This window comes from Choristoneura fumiferana, chromosome 17 (assembly GCF_025370935.1).
Source record: "Choristoneura fumiferana chromosome 17, NRCan_CFum_1, whole genome shotgun sequence".
NCBI classification, from domain to species: Eukaryota; Metazoa; Arthropoda; class Insecta; order Lepidoptera; family Tortricidae; genus Choristoneura; species Choristoneura fumiferana.
In genome coordinates this window covers 16510400-16529829 of record NC_133488.1, presented here as the reverse complement: position 1 = coordinate 16529829, position 19430 = coordinate 16510400, and the positions used below count along the sequence as shown (strand labels likewise).

Here is a 19430-nt window from a genome sequence, read left to right as displayed (position 1 = left end):
CTTTACAATTTGAAAGTTGTAAAATTGTGACCCCACCCCTGTGGTCTCGTTGGAGTCGTTTTAATTACTTAGTTTGGTTAGGCACGAACTAATATTGATTAACGACCACTTAAAGTGGCAATGTCGTTAGTTTAATTAGTGTGTTATATTATAATGTAACTTCAACATTCAATTAGGTACATGCCTATACCTAGTGCCATCCACGAAGACGTGTGATTTTGTCAAAATTAGCCATTAATGACATTGTAATAAGAACCACGGCACGCGCCATCGTGAATGACTCTACCTATAGGCACTGTACACGCTCGATCACTAAGAGCCCTTTGTTAAAGTATAAGTATATAAGTATGTTAATCCGTTGCCTAGTATCCATAGTACAAGCTTTGCTTAGTTTGGGACTTGGTCAATTGACAAGATTTCATATTTCTAAGACTATAATTTGATTCGTTCTCTGTATTCTGTTTGGAAAGAGAAAAACGCTGATATTTTTAAAATTTCGCTACAACTATTAATTAATTTATTACAATTTTTTAAGATGTGCTTATTCTAAAAGGGCATAACTCCAAAACTACGACACAATAGATCCATTACTTTTGTCTAGTCTCTTAAAAAAAAGATCACGTAAATCTGACGTAGACGTTGCATAGAGACAATATCAAAATTATGACAGCTCCTTTTTCTGGTGATAAAGGCAAAGGAAACATATCTATTCTGTGGTAGTGTTGGCAAATACAGACATATTTTTTCTTTTAATATGAAGAAATCAATTATAATAAATATTTTCCCATGTTCAGGAGGCAAAACTCTTTCGATTCCTGTAGTAATTAACAGATGTTAAAAAAATGAAATCTTGTCAATTGGTGTCAAGTGTCCCATGATATTTATTTATTATTTTTTACATCTAGCCACTAGGTACTTTACCTTTTTATGGCCAACATTGAGTACATTTTGATATTATCTTACTTACCACATGCGAGAACTTCATGTGCCATTATGCTTAGCACTCGCTAATCACTGTGGTGCTTAACGGTGCTTCATTACCTAGCGTTAGGTAACAAGGTAACCCGATTTATTTATTTATTTCTAACGGACGTCCACTTTTGCAGGATCAGTTTTTTACTGGATACCGCAAAAATCATACTTGTGTTCAAACACACAAGTTTGCATCCTGTTATTTACAGGATAGCATTGGCAGTAGGGTTGCCAGATACATGCATTTCATTTCCGGGACAATTCGAGGGTTACAAATTGGGTCGGTAGTTAAATATTAATACGAGCACAAAACTAACTATTATCTTCAAATTGACAAAATCGTTACAATTGGTCGTTTTAAAAAAGTGAGCCCAGATTTTGTCATTTGGCAAGTCTTTTGAAAGGGCCTCAAAAACAGTTCTCAGGCATGTGCATTCCGAATGCAGGCCGGCAATGTTAACCGCAGCTTCAATGTTTAATATGGAAGGCAATAAATACTGCTCTCGTAGTCGAAATCCGGGACAAGACACGTAATTCCGGGATAATCCCGGATGTCCCGGCCATCTGGCAACCCTACAATTCGGAGAAGAAAAAAACCGTATGCTGGATGCTACTGGGAACACTTCCATTAAACTATGTACGTAACTAAACCGGATACCGTTTTTAGGGTTCCGTAGACAAAACGGCAAAAACGGAACCCTTATAGTTTCGCCATGTCTGTCCCTGTCTGTCCGTCCGCGGCTTTGCTCAGGGACTATCAATGCTAGAAAGCTGTAATTTTGCACGGATATATATGTAAACTATGCCGACAAAATGGTACAATAAAAAAATAAAACGAATTTTTTTTAGGGTACCTCCCATAAACGTAGTTGAGGTGATTTTTTTTTCTCATTCAGCCCTATAGTGTGGTATCGTTGGATAAATTTTTTAAACCCATTAGGGGTTTGCTAAGACGATTTTTCGATTCAGTGATTTAAATTTTCATTACAATCGAGCGTCCCCCCCTCTAAAATCTAAACCGGGGTGGGTGGAAAAATTTGAAAAAAATCAGGATGGTAGCAAGTATATCAATCTTACAAGGACCATCACCACCACCATCTTGCTCGCTAATCCTGCCGTGAAGCAGCAGTGCTTGCACTGTTGTGTTTCGGCGGGGAGAGTAAGACAGCCGGTGAAATTACTGGCACTTGAGGTATCCCATCTTAGGCCTCTAGGTTGGCAACGCATCTGCAATACCAGGTGTTGCAGATGTTTATGGGTGGTGGTGATCTCTTACCATCAGGAGACCCACTTGCTCGTTTGCCATCCAGTCGAAAAAAACCTGCAAATCGAATGCTCATATGTATACGTTATACGTATACTACTAAACGTGGTCCTGCAAAAAACCGAATCCGCAAAAAACGGGACGTTGCCATGGGAACGGGCTCTAACTTAACCAACAAAAAGTTGAAAAACTCCCGACATTGTCACTCAAAGTTCAATATCTCAAAAAAGGATGAACCGATTTTGATAATGTCTAAGAACCATCGCTAGAAAACCAGCTTTCAAATAAAAAAACCGCATTCAAATCGGTTCACCCGTTTCAGAGCTACGGTGCCAGCACAGACAGACACACGTAGCGGTCCAACGTATAACACCCCTCTTTTTACATCGGGGGTTAAAAATAAATGTAATTACATGTATCTTAAAATTGTTTTTTGGAGTCTTTTTGTATTTTTTATTTCAACTCCAAATTTTGTTACTTTTACGGTCATCCCGTAAAACCCATATCGAAAATTCAAACTAAAACATACACACGCACAGAAAAACCAGAAAAATAGACCAGCGCTGGGAATCGAACCCAGGTCCTCGGCATTCCGTGCCACGTGCTATACCGCTACACCAACACTGGACAGGGGTACAGACACGAATATCTTGTATGCACCACATAATCTCAGCTTGTTTGTTTCTTAGTCACTTAAGCAGCGACACTAGCGACATCTATGCTGTAGCCCTCATCGAGAAACTTTCAACATTCCATTGGAACTAACCGCTTACCCGGATAAGAGATGTCGTTATTAAAAACTAACTATTGCTTAAGCAACCAAATTAAGATTGGTTTTTGGAGTCTTTTTGTATTTTTTATTTCAACTCCAAATTAATTTCTCCAAAACCAACTCTTACCGTATAAAAGGTACCGTAAAACGAGGCTACTTTGCACCGATTTTTGCTCTAAATTTCTTAATCTTTGTTTTATTTTAAAAAATATTATGCTGTGGTATATTCATATATATGTATTTATGTAAAGTAGATCAATTTATAGTGTATCGGGTACCGGGATTTCGACCTGCAAGACATTTAAACAAAATACAGAACTGGAGCATAGTTAGCAAAGTAGCCTAGTTTTACGGTAATCAAGAGTTAATATATAATTATGCGCAGTAAAACAACGTAAAAGGTTTCCAAGTCTTTAATAAAGTATTTTCTTTATAAATATTTAGCAAAACATTTATTAAAGTTATTTTTTTAGATGTATCTCGTGTCACGTCAGTGTCACCTCATCAATTTTGGGAATTTTACAATACTTACCTACCTTTATCAAATACTGAACTTATAAGGTAGGTATCGTTCCGTCACCTCAATCACTGGGTCTAATGTTAAACATACATACATCATCATCATCATCATCTCAGCCTACATACGTCCCACTGCTGGGCACAGGCCTCCTCTCAGAATGAGAGGGCTTGGGCCGTAGTTCCCACGCGAACCCAGTGCGGATTGGGAACTTCACACACACCATTGAATTTGCTTCGCAGGTTTGTGCAGGTTCCCTCACGATGTTTTCCTTCACCGTTTACTCGTTTCGTTTCGTTCGTTTACTCGTGGTAAATTTCAAATTGTAATTTCGCCCATGAATTTCGAAAAACTCAGAGGTGTGAGCCAGGGTTTGAACCCACGATCCTCTGCTTGAGAGGCCATAGGTCAAACCACTCGGCCACCACGGCTCTAAGCATATACGTGTAAAAAAACATACGTGTATAAAAACATACGCGAGTTGGACTCACACTTTTTAGGGTTCCGTACCCAAAAGGTAAAAACGGACCCTATCACTAAGATTTCATTGCCGTCTGTCTCTCTGTCTTCCGGTCACCAGGCTGTATCTCGTGAACTGTGATAGCTAGACAGTTGAAATTTTCACAAAAATAAATATTTTTAACGGCAACAAGTACCTACAAGTAGACGCATGAAATATTCACATATTTAGTAGTATATATATCATTCATTTAAAAAAAAAAAAAAAAAATTTTAGGGAAGCAATTCAATGGTGCGTGTGAAGTTCCCAATCCGCACTGGGCCCGCTGGGAACTATGACCCAAGCCTTCTTGTTCTGAGAGGAGGCCTGTGCCCTTCAGTGGGACGGTATATAGTCTGGGATGGGGGAAATATTTAAGGGAGGGTCCCATACAAAAAAAAGACACGAGTGATTTTTTGCTGTTTTTGCAAATGTCTAATGTAGTAGGTATAGATAAGGGTACGGAACCCTTCGTGCGCGAGTCCGACTCGCACTTGGCCGATTTTTATATGGGCTGTACCATGAAACATTTTTTAATTCATTTTTTTTCTTTAAATTTCATTTTTCAGTAAGCTAGCAGCTAGCTAGCAGTTGCAACCCAGATTTCTGTTGACCGCTATTGTCACCGTGCAGCTGTCTTTGCTCGCTCTGCGTGCTGTGAGTGCTCGTGAGACACGTAGAGCGCGTGGAACCCAAGCTCCACTTACTTGTTGTTGATCGATAACCTTTCAATAAGATTGTTTTATAATGAGACTAGTGTTTACCCATGGCTTCGGCTAAATCATTACATACAGAAGTTGAATTAAAATTCCGGGATTTTACATAATTCCCGTGGGAATTCCCGAAAATTACATCGTGGTTTTCATTCACGTTGCATTAAAAACAACCATGCCAAATTTCATGACTAAGCTCAGGGGTTGTTATTTCGAGATTTTATCCCTATCCCGTGGGAACATCAGCATAAAAAGTAGCCTATGTGTTATTTCAGATGTCGAGCTATCTACATACGTTTCAGCGTGAAGGAATAACAAACGTACAAAACACACACACACACAAACTTTCGCATTTTTAATTAGTAGGATTAGCTTTTGCCCGCGGCTTGCTCGCGTTTGGGATAACTATGGGGTAATATACAGGGTGGTGCCAAGTGATGTGATCATACTTAAACGGGTCATAGTGGTGCTTGGGCTGAACGGCTTTCTCCAAGGAGCATGGATCGAAGAACGATTTTTTTTTCGCTTTTCCATGGTAAGTCGGTCAAACCAATACATTTTGTATGGGAGCCTGAATTTTTTTTTTTGGTTTTCGACCTATGTTCCTTGAAGAAAGTTGTTCAGTTGGGGCAGCACTGTCACCTGTTGGAGTGTCGGCACATCGTTTGGTACCACCCTGTAGATTTACTTTGTACGATACTTTTTTCGAAGGGTTATATATAAATCCAGACAGAGACAGACGTTGCTTTTGACAGCTGGTGCAAATTTTCGAACTTAATAATCATAATTCATACAAACTTTGCACTCCCACCTCATCCCTCCAGGGGTGGAATTTTAGGAAACTTTAAAACACGTGTTTCTTTATCTCTAATGAGGGCTGAAAAACAGGCGAAATATCGTTAGATGGCGTTAGTATCGTGAGGTTTTTTTAACGTTACGGTCTTGCTTACAATGAGGGCTATCGCGAATGAATTCGCCGCTAGAGGCGCTAGTGTAGCGTGAGGTCTCCGAAATGTCAAATCTCATAGTTTTTGGGTGAGCTACGCGGGTTTATTTATAATTAGAATTATTTTGTGAATATTTTGCAATATCTGAAATTAATTATGGCAAATATGCGTTCCGGGGCAATGAATGTATGTGTTTTGAGACAGTTTTGTCTTTCGGAAACCTTCATCCTCCCTTTTTTCCGAACAAAACGGGGACTTTGCAACACTGTGGTATGCTCGATATTTTTATGCTACGGTTTTAAGGTGTATTAAATATGATTTTAATCTAAACTTTGTTTTCACGCCCGTAATAACAGACTTTGAAAGCCATACTTAAAAACCTCACGCAACAGTGCGCACTCTAGTGAGACAAAAAACGATAGCCCTCATTGGCTAATAACTGGGTAAATGAGCCAATTGCAAGCAAGACCGTAACGTCAAAGAACCTCACGATACTAACGCCATCTAACGATATTTCGTCTGTCTTTTAGCCCTCATTAGAGATAAAGAAACACGTGTTTTAAAGTTTCCTTCTTTCATGAAAACTTTCAGCCTTCTTTTCACCTTAAGGATTAAATTTCGAAAAATCCTTTCTTATTCCTGGTTTACGTTTTAAAACAACACGCTAAAACTAAACGCTGACGCTAAATAAAATGGTTGAGCGGATTTTAAAGAAAATTTAAAAATACCTATTATTAAAAATTTAATTATTTAGTAGGCATGTACACATCCGATCTAATCTTTAGCCGCTTATCCATTAGAGCAGCCTCAGGCCGAGCACCGCGAGCCGAGCCATATTTTGTCGGTTTTTTGACCGTGCTCAAAGGAGCCTCAGTCTGAGCCGTGCCTTTGGCAGAGTCTCCACTTGCACGACCTCGGAGCGAGGCAGCCGCTCGGCCCGAGGCTGCCTCTGGTGGATACGCGGCTTTTCTAATACCTTTAAACGAGCAATTCTTATATAACTATACATAATATATAATCAGAATCTCGGAAACGGCTCCAACGATTTCGATTAAATTTGGTAAGTAGGGTTTTTCGGGGATGACAAATCGATCTAGCTTGATCTTATCAATTCAATTCAATTTTCATCTATGAGAAAAGCTTATTATCGAGTTTTAGCCCAGGTACCTACTAGTTAATAATACATTGTTACCTGGCCCATAGCTGCAGAATTATTTTCTTCTTGCACACAAATAAAATGAAGATAAACAGCCCGCTGCACGCGTTGAATCCATCAATAATGTAACATAGCCAATAGTCCCCTGGTATTGCATCGAAGATACGACTTATGCCCATCAGTAGAGACAGTTTGACGTATAATAAAAACCTGAAACAGATAAGTTTTATTATAATACACAAGAAAAAAAACTTTATTTAAGTTCAAAATTATTTATTGCCAGTATAATTCGTTGAATCAGGCGTTACTTTCGGAGTTCCACTAAAACAATTGCTAGCCCGGGACCTTATTATACATCTAACGTCCATGCAATAAACAAAATAAATAACGCGTTCTGAGGATGAACTCTGATTGAGTTCGGAACGCGTCAGTGTAGTGTGGTGGTGGTGTTAGGGTTTATGCTTGGTTTATGCGATGTGTGTGTTCTTACTACAGTGTGGTGGAGGAGCTGCATGAACACACATTGCATAGACGTAGGCTTTCGTAAGGTCGCGGGTGAGCAAATTACTTAATTGTTTTTACCCGACTGCACGAAAGGGGGTTATTTTATTAGTTTATTGCCAGAACACAGTAATTAGTACAGATTCGATTGGGACAGGATGTGCTTATGTTCTATTCTAACTACACCCAAAGCATGCAGTACCTATTTTTGCTGTTGGTCTTTATTTATACCTTTGATTAAAGGACCCATACCTTAATAATTAAGGAATGGGTACTTTAATATTAGGTAAATAATTACAAGCCTTATTATTTACCTAATATTAAAGTCGTCATTATCGAACTGCTAGCTTTAGGCCGCGATTTCGTACGCGTAGACACTAACGTAAGTAATACAAATACTGATATTTAATATCTTCCATTAAATATCAGTATTTGCTGTTTATTTGTGAATCCAATCATCATCATCATCCCAGCCTATAAACGTCCCACTGCTGGGCACAGGGCCTGGGCCATAGTACCGCATTTCCGTGCGCACATCTGGATGCTGTGGCAGTGTGACAGCCGCCTTATGCGACTAACCGTGCAGTTTGACAGCACCGTCTCTTTCTCAAGCGATACTTTGAAGAGGTACGTCACGGTAAAACCATAGTAAAAGAGAACAAGTATGCACACTCCGACCCTTTAGGAGACTTAACTGCCTACTCCGGCGCAGACGCTTAGGGTTGTCGACGTCTATTTTAGATTAATTATCTACCGGCAAATAAGTTTTGTACGAAATTCAACTTAAAATTGTCTAATGTCTGTGTCTAGTGAAACCAGACAGATTCTATGCCGTTATATTATTATTATTATACTAAATTTACAAATATTATTTATAAATTCGACGGAATGTTTACAGGTAGGTAGGTATCTATTATTTTTATGTGTCCTTGCACGAAACTATTACACTACACTTATATACTACTAATTTACAACTATACTTAATACAAAAAATACGTGAGGCAAAGGCAGCGCAAAGCTTAATCCTCCTTAATCAGTGTGTGCGTGCGGCGGGTGCGTGCGAACCGGCGCCAACTACTTTTGTTCGTAGTGAACTTACTTGTCCTCTTTTACTATGGTAAAACCGTGCGACCAACCGCATAGCGCGTACGTACCTAGCCTTAGAAGCCAATCTTAGCTCAATTTTAAAAAAAATAACCTGGTTTCGTTTTTCTTATTTGTCTCGCTGAATTCTTCGTTGTACTGTGTTATAGCTCTCCGCACGCGCCAAATGTTGTAAGCGGTCAACACGAACCAAACGAAATTAACGGACACCAACAATGCGATAACACTGCTCACAAAATACTCGTGCTCGACTTCTGTAAACAAACGACATTTTCAAGTCATTTTTTTTTTGGTTGAATCCCCTGTGCTTGTTTTTTCGTTCACACAACACGGCTTGCGAGGTTTTTCAAAAGTTAATGTATAATACATATTGTAAACACACAATGTCTGGGGGGGGGGGGTAGGGGGCAGCTGTGCACAAAATTTAACACTATCACTAATCATTATAAAAATAAGAAAAGCAAAATACCTAGGTACCCCATAAGAGGCGCGATGAGTTTTTAGCGCGTTTATTGCATTAATTTAATCCCTTGCTGTATCATTTTGTTACTAGTAAGGCTTTAATTTTGAAACTCACATGTAGGTAATGTAAGATATTTGAGGATTTACTCTATAAATCATATGCTGTAGAAACACAATTACTTTTAATTCGTTCGATAGAAAAAAAAACACAGTCTTCTCTAAAAAACAAATAGCGAAAATATTGCGCGGTAGATCATGCATGACTCTTTGAATGACAAGAGAACTATGTACTTGATGTTTTCTATCTCGTACACGTTACATTTTTAAAATATATACTAACTTCCTATGTAAAAACGTGCGCGTTCTGAGCCGCCGCGCTTCGCTGATATCACAGTACAGAAAAAAGGAGCAGTAAGTATAACGTCTCGGCAGCGTCCTTGATATAATTACCAATACCAACACCGGCTCGGTACACGCACAGTACACACAAACGCGCGATAGGGTTGCCTACTTACTAACTGTCACTCTTCAGTTATTGTTTTGATAATGTCACATGAAATTGAAAATAGGGAAGGGATTAAGAGCTTTAGGAAATAACGGAAGGAATAGACTAAGCAGGTAGTGTTTAAGAATAATGCATTTTACGTTATTTTAATAAACCACAAATGTTTTTGAACGGTTTTATTTAGATGCATTTATACATCCGTATACCGATCAATAGTGTTCATATCGTCGTGACATTATTAGGTAGTAATAAATGCCGACCGCACGTAACCGCGGAGCACTCGCGTCGCGCCTGATGGTTGCCGGCCGAGGTATGCTGAAAATTTGTGGCGCGTAGGTATAACTCGCGTTCCGGCCGTTTATATGAAGTACTGTTCCTTTTCTCTGTACTGTGCTAATATCCTCCTTCACCCCCCTTCCCCTATATCTACATTGGCTATCGTTAAAACTCGGCAGGCCTTTAACTGTAAGCCGTACAACGGTACGTTACCTCCAAAAAAACATCCTCCCCCACAAAGATTTGGGGTTTGATGATGCCAGGCAGGTCCAAGTGGTCGGTGGCAACGACAAAAGCAGTGGCCAGAAGCGGAGCACCCCACCCATACAGCCCGTACCACCCAAATTTCACCAGGATCCCACGGCGATTGGTCTTTAAGTGATTGCGAGTAGCCCTGGAATATTCAATTTTTTGGGTTATTTGAGCGTTTCAGAGCCGCCACATACACTCGGAATACCGTAAATACATCACACACATGTTTATTTCAATTCTGTACGCACAGGCCACCATGCGGAATTCGAATCGTAGAAAACTTCGAACGGAAAACTAGATACTGTGTTTGTATGTAGGTCCATAGATTTGAATGAATTTACTGCGTTCGGAATTCCGAATCAAAATTTACAGGGGCCTTTAGGCTAATCTTTATGACGAAGCATGATCCAGATGATGCTTTATAATATGAGTTTAATTTATTGACGAAGCCTGTTGTTGATGTAAAAAAAAAACATTTAATGTCACCTTAAAGTCCACCAGATGTCGAAGGACATGACATTCATCCACGAAAAGCTAGACAGTATCGTGTAGTAAACCAATAAAGCTGGAACAAGAAAATAAACTGTGTGAATATGGGTGTATTTTTGATACTACCTCAAACTTTAAGGGCAGTTAGTGAAGGCCCTAGTAATCACATTTCAATATGTTTTAGTTAAAAAAATTGACTCATTATTTTCCTTACAAAATTAATTAGCACGCAATGTATCACTACGTGATACTGCTTTGTTTTTATTCTAAACGTCACACTTGTTGACGTGACAGCTGTCACAGAACGTTTCTCTCTCTTATCAAATTATTGTACGCATTACATTGATGCTCGAAAATATTTCAAAAATTAATTACACTCTGGTAGTTAATTTTATATTAACAATTTGTTTTGATATCGGTTCACACCACTTAAATCTTCGTCTGGTTACAGTTTGAGGTAGTATCAAAAATACACGCCGTATAAACGTTATAATACGTACGCCCTTCAAAACACTGATAGGCTCATTTTATTAAATCCCAAAGTTGTACCATTCCGGGAATGCTGCCCCAGGAAGCTGGTTCCATATATTTGTCATGCGTAAAAAGTTCCGCGTGCTAGATTGGTAACCATTAAAGTGATAAAGATTGAAATGATTGACGGTTACGCGAAATGTGATAGTAGAATACTTAAATATAACTAACTCATGACAATGCAGGCTTCTCTTTCCAATATCCTGTAGTGGTAGGCGTAGACATGCACGATCCGGAGAAAGGAGAAAGCCGTGAATGTGGCTACATAAGCCATGAGCATGAGCCCCGGCAGGTTGCGAAGCTCCTTCACCAGCCAATACACCACCAGCACCAGTATCGTGAACACACATGACATCATCATACCTGTAAAAAGACCATTGAAATGCTGGGCCGGCCTTGATCATCTAAACGCCCCAGGCGAGTTATGCCCCGTGGGGGGGGGGGGGGGTCTTATTCTATCTTTTTAGGTTAAGTCCATAAAAGTTAAGTGTTACATTCCGTGCCTGACACCTCCCTATTACAGTCAAAGTTTGATACGGTGTGTGGGTAGAGACCTTTAGTCATCACTGGCAACACACTGGGTAAAAAAGACTAGTCTTCAGACGCTGCGGAATTTTGGGCGAGAAGACATCACGAAGTTTCCCTAACGCTACCCATCAAGTTTCTTCGACCCGAAGAGTTCGAGCGACCTCTTTGTCGAAGTTGGAACGTCGAAGTCCAATGTGTCATCTTCATCCTAGCGCATCCCAAACCCACTCCTCCCAATGGGAGGCTTGGGCCGTAATTCCCACGCGGGGCCAGTGCAGATTGGGAAATTCACACACACAATTGAATTGCTTCGCAGGATTGTGCAGGTTTCCTCATGATGTTTTCCTTTACCGTAAAGCTGGTGGTAAACTTTAAACGTAATTTCGCACATGAATTTAAAAACCTCAGAAGTGCAAGCCCGGGTTCCATTCTTTGGTAAAACATAAATATTTTGCGGGTAGCCACATTTTAGCAATACGACGCGTATTCTACCCTGCCAACACAAAAGGGTTAATTCTTCATAGTGAACTCTTGACATCTTACGTCCTTTATTGTAAGTTAGGAGGGTAGGATTATAATTAAGACGGCATTCTTACTAAGCATAGCTGCACATATTTCCGGTAAATATATTTATAGTAAATTTGTTTGGAATTCCTTACGAACTTTCATCCCCATATTTTCAAGTATGAAAAATGTCTAAATGTGAAAAGAGCCGGAACAAATGATTTTTAAGGTTCCGTACCTCAAAAGGAAAAAAGAGGAACCCTTATAGGATCACTTTGCTGTCCGTCCATCCGTCTGTGTCAAGACCCTTTATCCCGTAAACGCGCGGAGTATGTATCGAAAAAAGGTGTTTCCATACAAATCGCCTAAACAGAAAAAGTTATAGAGTACTTCCGGCTGTCCTAGAAACTTGGAATTTTGTATATAGGTAGCTCTATTAGCAATTTTTTTCCACTTATAGAAAAAAAAATAGGAAAAATCTGAAAATAATAATTTTTCATGTCTGACTCTCTATGTTAATAAGCCATCTAAAATGACCCCATATTGCGTACATTTTGCTTATGAGCTTAGAATAGGCTCTGCTAACACTGGATATTCATGAATACCTACGTACGGAACCCTTGATGCGCGAGTCCGAGTCGAATTTAACCGGTTTTTTTAGTTCTTATCGAATACCTAAACACAAAGATTCATCGATTTATCTGTGCTAATGGCAACGTTTCATATAAATTTTCATCCCCTATTTCATCCCCTCGCAGGTAAAATTTTCAAAAACGCTTGAACAAATATCTATTTATTTTTTATAGGCACCCAAATGCGAAGTTTCATAAAGAACCATTGATTTATCTTCGAGAATGACGACCTTCATATAAACTTTCATCCCCTATTTCACCCCCACACAGAAAGAATTTTAAAACACGCGCGAACAAATATCTATTTATCTCTTATTACGTGCCCAAATGCCAAGTTTCATAATGAAACATCGAGTTATCTTCGATAAGACGATCTTCCATATAAACTTTCTTATTTCTTAATTACGTACCGAAATGGCAAGTTAAATAAAGATTCATCGATTTATCTTCGATAACGTCGACCTTCCATATTATTATAAACTTTCATCCCCTCACAGGTCGAATTTTCAAAAAAACTTAAACAATCACCGACTTATTTCTTATTAAGTGCCTAAATGCCAACTTTCATGGTTTTATCTTCGACAGCGGCGAACTTCCACCATATAAACTTTCATCCCCTATTTCAACCCCTTAAAGCCTCGCAATTAAAGATAGCCTCTTACCCAAGGTCTATTCTGAACGGCATCGCCCTGACGAGAGTCACTCGCTTCAAGTATCTCGGGCACATTGTTACTGACGATCTGAAGGACGATGCTGATATGGAAAGAGAGCGAAGAGCATTGTGTGTGAGGGCAAATATGCTGGCCCGCAGGTTCGCTAGGTGTTCAAACGCGGTCAAGATTACACTGTTTAAGGCGTACTGTTCTTCCTTTTACACCAGCAGCCTGTGGGTCCGATATACCCAAAAGTCGTACAATGCTATTAGGATTCAGTACAATAACGCCTTTAGGATGCTGATTGGTCTGCCTAGATGGTGCAGCGCATCAACCATGTTCGCTGAGTCACGCACAGACGGGTTTGCAGCAATTTTGCGCAAAAAAGCAGCGTCACTGCTGAGTAGAGTAAGGAGCAGCCCAAACAGCATCTTAAAGATGATAGCTGATCATGTTTGTTGTCCTGTTCTAAACGAAATTATTTTAAGGGTAAAATCCAACTTAGTTTTTAGTTTTTAAATACTAACATTATTTTTAAGATTGCTACTAACAAAAATGAGATCTATGTTATCTTTTTAAATAAAATAAATTATTATTATTATTATTATTCTATCTCTGTACCAAATTTCATCCAAATCGGTTCAGCGGTTTTGGCGTGAAAGCGTAACAGACAGACAGACAGAAAGAGTTACTTTCGCATTTATAATTATATTAAGTATAGTATGGATAATACGTACCCGTCAACATGACATTAGTAGCACAAAAGTTCCACGCTGGAACGTGATTTCAGTTTCTCGACTGTACAGTTGCCATCAGATACATCGGAGCGGCCAAGGCCTGCAAGGTGAACATGAAACTACCGTGAGACTCACTCATATTAAATGATATTGTAACAGATAACTCACGTCTGAAACCGAGTTTAGCTCGACATGTTTCGGGCTATTTCGTAGCCCTTCTTCTCAGGAGCACGCGACTCGGCGGCTGCCGCAACACGCGCACTACGCGCCACCGCTCTGCTCGCGCGACTGCCTACGAAACTAACACCGGCGCACAACTACCCGCATTTTTATCGTCAAATAGCCCGAAACGTGTCGAGCTAAACTCGGATTAAGACGTGAGTTATCCGTTACAATATCATTTCATATGCCTGCAAGGTGATCAAAAATATCGAAACATTCATAATAATAATAGAGTGCATGTGCCTATATTTACGATAACCTTGGCCACTCCGAAATATCTGATGGCTACGTACGTTTATAGCAAATTAAATTAGTTAATAGGTATATTTACAATTTGCGACGATTACTGCACGTTTTTCTCGTTCCAATTTTCCAAATGTGATCCCATTATTTCGGTAGAATTTTATTTGGCGTGAAGTGCCATTGAATGTGTTCTCAAAGCAAAATTCTCCCATTTCATATGATTTTGGCCATTTCATTTCACCTGTTGTTTCCGAGCTAATTTGCATTCTACCGTTCTGAAAAAAAAAGATATTTAATAATGAAACAAACAAAAAGTGAGTCACGCGTAACCATGGGTTCCGTAGTTGATGTTTTTACCTCAATCGGCTATGATCTGATCTCTAAGGGCCTGGCCTACGCTATTTGGCGTGGGCGCACAAAGCGAGCGCAAGCCTGTGGTGCGGGTGCAAGTATAATCCGTCGCACGCGTTCAGTCAGCGCTGCTCATAGTATATTTCAATAGGAGTCCACCCGCTCCGTGCAAACCGCGTCGACTAGCGTAAGCCCTAAATAACAGTATCTCCGTAGAAACAAAATGGTGGTTACATTGTTCGGTTTACAAATGGCAGTTTTTCGTCGACAACCCAGAAACTTGGTCATTATTTTGCATTGTTTAGAGCAGTCTTTTCCAAAGTGAGCGATAACGCCCCCTTGCGGCGATAACGCCCCCTTGCGTGGACGCTGGAGGCCTAGATGGGGGCGGTAAGCGGCCCAGAAAAGGCGCTAGGCCCAGGCGCTGCAAAATAACTGACTTTCAAAGTGGGTGTTAGACGACATAAGTTTGGGAATCTCTGGTTTAGAGTAATAGCCAGCAAAAAAATATCAGGAGGTTGAAAATAGCCTCAATGGCTTCGAGAATAAGGGATGATACCAAAGGCCGCGCCTTTGCTTATTGCTCGACGTGCCCTCAGATTTTATTTTAAAATATATTTTGTTTGAAACTATATGACGGATTGTTAAGCTAATTTATTTAACCAAATGTAAAAACCTAAAATAAAAACTTAATGCCAATTTCACAGCTCCTCAATATTAATTTGATCCAAATAAATTGCTGTGCATTTGCAATTTTTTTCGTAATAATAATTGATATGTTAAGTATTTACAGAAAAATATTGCCTATAAGTCCTTCGTTTTTCTTAGCATTTAAAACAACAGTAACTATTAAGTACTTATGATACCAAAAAAAAATATGATAATGATCATATTATGTCCTTGCTAATTGTTACATATTTGCTATCTTATTTTTCAAGCGTTTTCATAAAAAGACATGTTAAGATCGCTTACCTTCGCTAAAAAAATTAAGTAGGTATAGGACAAACGAACAGACAGAAGGACACGATGGAACTATTAGACTATTTTTCCAATTTGGCTACGGAACCCTTTAAATTAAACTCACCTCTAAAAGATACGGCAAAAAAAAAGATAAAATACTTTCACTCTCACATAAAGTGAAATCTTCGTAATGCAGTATTGCAAAACTGCTGATATTTTTCTCAGTTTTTATAATTTCTCGCTTAATATCTTTATTATAAATCTCCAAATCTGAGTAATCTTCTAGGTTTGACACGTTGTGAATCTTTTCTAAATGGGATGTGTTCACACAATAATATTTATCTTCGGCGTCGGTGTTGACGCCAAAGAGGATCCGTGATTCCGCACAGCACTTGATTAGACACGGCACCGTCTTGCACGTCTCCTCAATATCCACTTGCTTGTTTTCCTTCATAAGCACACACACTTGTGCATTTCCAAATGCAAAGACCAAGCAGAAAAGTGACAACCGAAGGAAAAGCCCACTTGGCGGCAACATTGTAAAAATCCGGCGGGCTAGCGGTATTTATTCGTAAAACACGACTTGAAACTAGAGAGTACTTTCAATTTGTGGATAATATTATACATGTGTATTTTCCTCACTAATATTAGGCAATTTACCTGCTAATATTATAAATGCGAAAATTTGTCAGCATGTGTGTGTTGTTTGGTACTAGTTCACGCTAAAACGGCTGGACGGGTTTGGGTGAAACTTGGTATGTAGGTAGCTGGACGTCTGGATGAATTTTTATTTCGATATTTAGTCATGACATTTCGCACAGTTGCTTTATATACGACGTTAACGAAGACGACGTTTAATAAAATTAAAAATATTTATTACTTGCCGTAATCCTAGACTCCGTCCGCGCAAAATTCGTTTATCGCTAACCCGCGGGAACTATGCAATTTTTCGGTATAAAAACTATCCTATCTCTTTCTCCGGGATTCAAACTATCTGTATACCGAATTTCATCTAAATCGGTTCTGTGGTTTAGGCGTGATGAAGTAACAAACAAACAAACAGACTTACAAACTTTCGCATTTATTGTATTAGTAGGATGTTACAAGTAGGGTCAAATCTCAGAAATCTTTTGTTTTGACAGATATTTTTTTACAGTACCTACTTAGGTAATTTTATTGGGTTTCTGGTGACATATACAGTATTCTTTAGAAATGTGTAGTAATAGTAAGTCATCAAAAAAATAAAAAAGTAAAAAATGGGAAATGTTTCACTGTGTCCACAGTGGTGTACAGAATGAAACATTATATATGAAACCTGAAAACTAATTTAAACTGTTTCATAATTTTAAGACGTATTTATGTAATTGCACGAATATAATCAAAACAGTTTTAATTACTTTAACTTTAATCAGCCTCATTAAATGTCTCATGCGTAAATGTTTCATTGTTGACTACATACGGTATTTTATATTAACCTCGATATTTTTGCCTGCTAAATTGTGTCACTTTAACACGTGATCTAGTCCACGATAATCTCCGAGATATGTTTAATGTTAGGAAAGTATTATATATTGAATTTTTAACCATAAATTAATGAAAAATCTACAAAAAATGCTAAAAATATTTACTTTTGTGGCAATAATATTGAAAAAGTTCCGTAGACACGTGTTCCTCCAAGTGACGCCGATGCAAACTGGAGTACAGTGAGGGGTTCTCAAGGGTGTCCTTACGCGACATAGTGCACGATCAGGCAACGTGGCACTTTTGAAATATCGCAATGTTTCACTGTGTACCTAAGTTTCATTGTTGGACACAAGACCCTACATGATTTATGATGGTAATAAGGTTGGAATCTCCTAATAAGTATAAAATACCTGCCAGGAATATCAATAGGAAACTTAAATTAAACAATATTAACATAAGAAATTATTAAATTTATTTTCCTTATTATTTACAATCAAATTCCTATCAAGTCTACAGTAAAATCAATACGCACTTAAGACATCCAAACAAATTCCATGTTTTTTTCTTAAAAGAGTGTTAAGGTGCATGTGCTAATAAATTGTTGTTTCTTTAAAAAAATATGGCTCTGTCCATTGGAGGACATAATAAAGCACGCAAAAAGTCAGCACGCTTATAAGCAGAGAGCGGAATTTTCATGGCACTTTTTGACCTGTCATAGCGACTTCTCACTATCGACTTCCGATATAGATACAAATATCGATACACAAGATAAGATACTAAAGAAGATTAAAAGTAGAGGTAAACAATAGGCGGCCTTAAGTTAAAGAGCGATCTCTTCCAATTAACTTTCGAGCAGTCGAAAATGTGAAATAGGCATATGCAATTTCTGATTTAATAATTTCAGTTCAGTTTTTTTTTAAATTTCATATTGAAATTCTGTTGTAATGTTAACAATGGTTCCATTAATGTCTCTATAAAAGAAATAGTTTTTTTTTAATATATTTTCCGGTTTTAAAGTACTTTTTTTACAGTCAAATATCCATTCTTATGCGGAAAAAGACGCTCTATATAACATGATAATTTTACGACATTCTAATTTAAAGTCTAATATACCGACATAATGTAGGTATAGAGTCGATAAGTGAGAAGTCACTATGACAGATCAAAAATGCCATGAAAATTCCGCTCTCTGCTTATAAGTTCAATTTGCATGACACCCATTATTGAGCATGTTCACCTGAACCATTATATTCACAGCACTTTACTCCATTACAATAAGGATCACACTAAAGAACTTAACAGGCACACTTGAAATAACTCGGACATAAAGACAGGTGTGGCAGATTTTATGCCGGGCATGGGCATCCCTCCCAACTCTCTCCGTTCAACTTTCAGCCGAGACAAAAAAGTGCTCCTATCATTAAAAATTATTACGCTATGCTGACACAGCGTCGGGTGACAAGCAAAAGTCACTAACTGCAAAAGAAAATAGTGGAATATTAATCTTACGATGTTATGCATAAGGTTGATTATGCCTCTTGACTTTAAGTGGTAATTAGTGACTTTTGCTAGTCACCCGACGACAGTAACTATAGTAATGTGTAATGTCAAACACTCGCTGCCCTCGGTGCCATAAATCATCAGAGTGGGGACAACGCGTGAGATACGCCAAGTTATCAATTTTTAGATGAATTAAGAACAGTGTGCACCGGCGCTTATTAGTTTCCTAAATAACTGTGGGTAATTTAATAATTATTTTGATTATTGCCCTGCGAGTGTTCGACATTATGATAGTCATTTTATGATGACTATACCTGTGACATTGCTCTGATAGAAGTCAAAATTCGATATTTTTTATAGTATAGCTGTGTAGGTCGAATTAAGAGGTTAAGCAAAGTGGTCTTCTCTGTCGGCGGCGAGAACGGGCGCAGCGGCGTCCTCCATGGCAGCGAAATTCATGAAGTGGGCGGGACGGTGCACCTCGTGATAGAACTCCCGTGGATTGCCCAGTTGCACGCCGTACTTCATATTGGGCTCATGCCGGACACCTAAAAAGACAAATGCAACAAATAAAGTCACATTCCGCCCGTTCATCTGTATGTATATACGCTTGGATCTTTTAAACTGCGCAACGGATATAAGTGCAGTCTTAACAATCACTTAGATAGTTAAAAAG

At 38.7% G+C, this 19430-nt stretch overlaps 2 protein-coding genes across 2 annotated transcripts in view; both read right to left on the bottom strand.

The window, feature by feature from the left end:
• Nucleotides 1–4286: 4286 nt before the first annotated feature.
• Nucleotides 4287–16209, bottom strand: LOC141437399 (G-protein coupled receptor Mth2-like). Its single transcript, XM_074100732.1, has 8 exons — nt 15915–16209; nt 14568–14754; nt 11132–11323; nt 10427–10505; nt 9902–10082; nt 8540–8699; nt 6877–7050; nt 4287–4749 (listed from the first exon to the last, which is right to left on the bottom strand). Exons 2-6 carry the CDS (start codon nt 14743–14745, stop codon nt 8676–8678), a joined length of 654 nt encoding a protein of 217 aa, XP_073956833.1. The 5' UTR covers nt 14746–14754; nt 15915–16209; the 3' UTR covers nt 4287–4749; nt 6877–7050; nt 8540–8675.
• Nucleotides 16210–17703: 1494 nt separating this feature from the next.
• The window catches only part of Prp8 (pre-mRNA processing factor 8), a 33534-nt gene continuing 31807 nt past the window's right edge, over nt 17704–19430 (bottom strand). Inside the window, exon 36 of the mRNA XM_074100731.1 lies at nt 17704–19302. Within this exon, the coding sequence (XP_073956832.1) occupies nt 19142–19302 (161 nt within the window). The 3' untranslated portion in view covers nt 17704–19141. The remainder of the gene's footprint in view (nt 19303–19430) is intronic.

Coding starts and splice junctions, on each gene's coding strand:
- LOC141437399 (XM_074100732.1), bottom strand. CDS start 14,745: ATGCAAATTAGCTCGGAAACAACAGGTGAAATGAAATGGCCAAAATCA. Junction 11,324..14,567: donor TGCAGTAATCGTCGCAAATT/GTAAATATACCT, acceptor GTCTTTTTACAG/GTATGATGATGTCATGTGTG. Junction 10,506..11,131: donor AGAAGCCTGCATTGTCATGA/GTTAGTTATATT, acceptor TTCTTGTTCCAG/CTTTATTGGTTTACTACACG.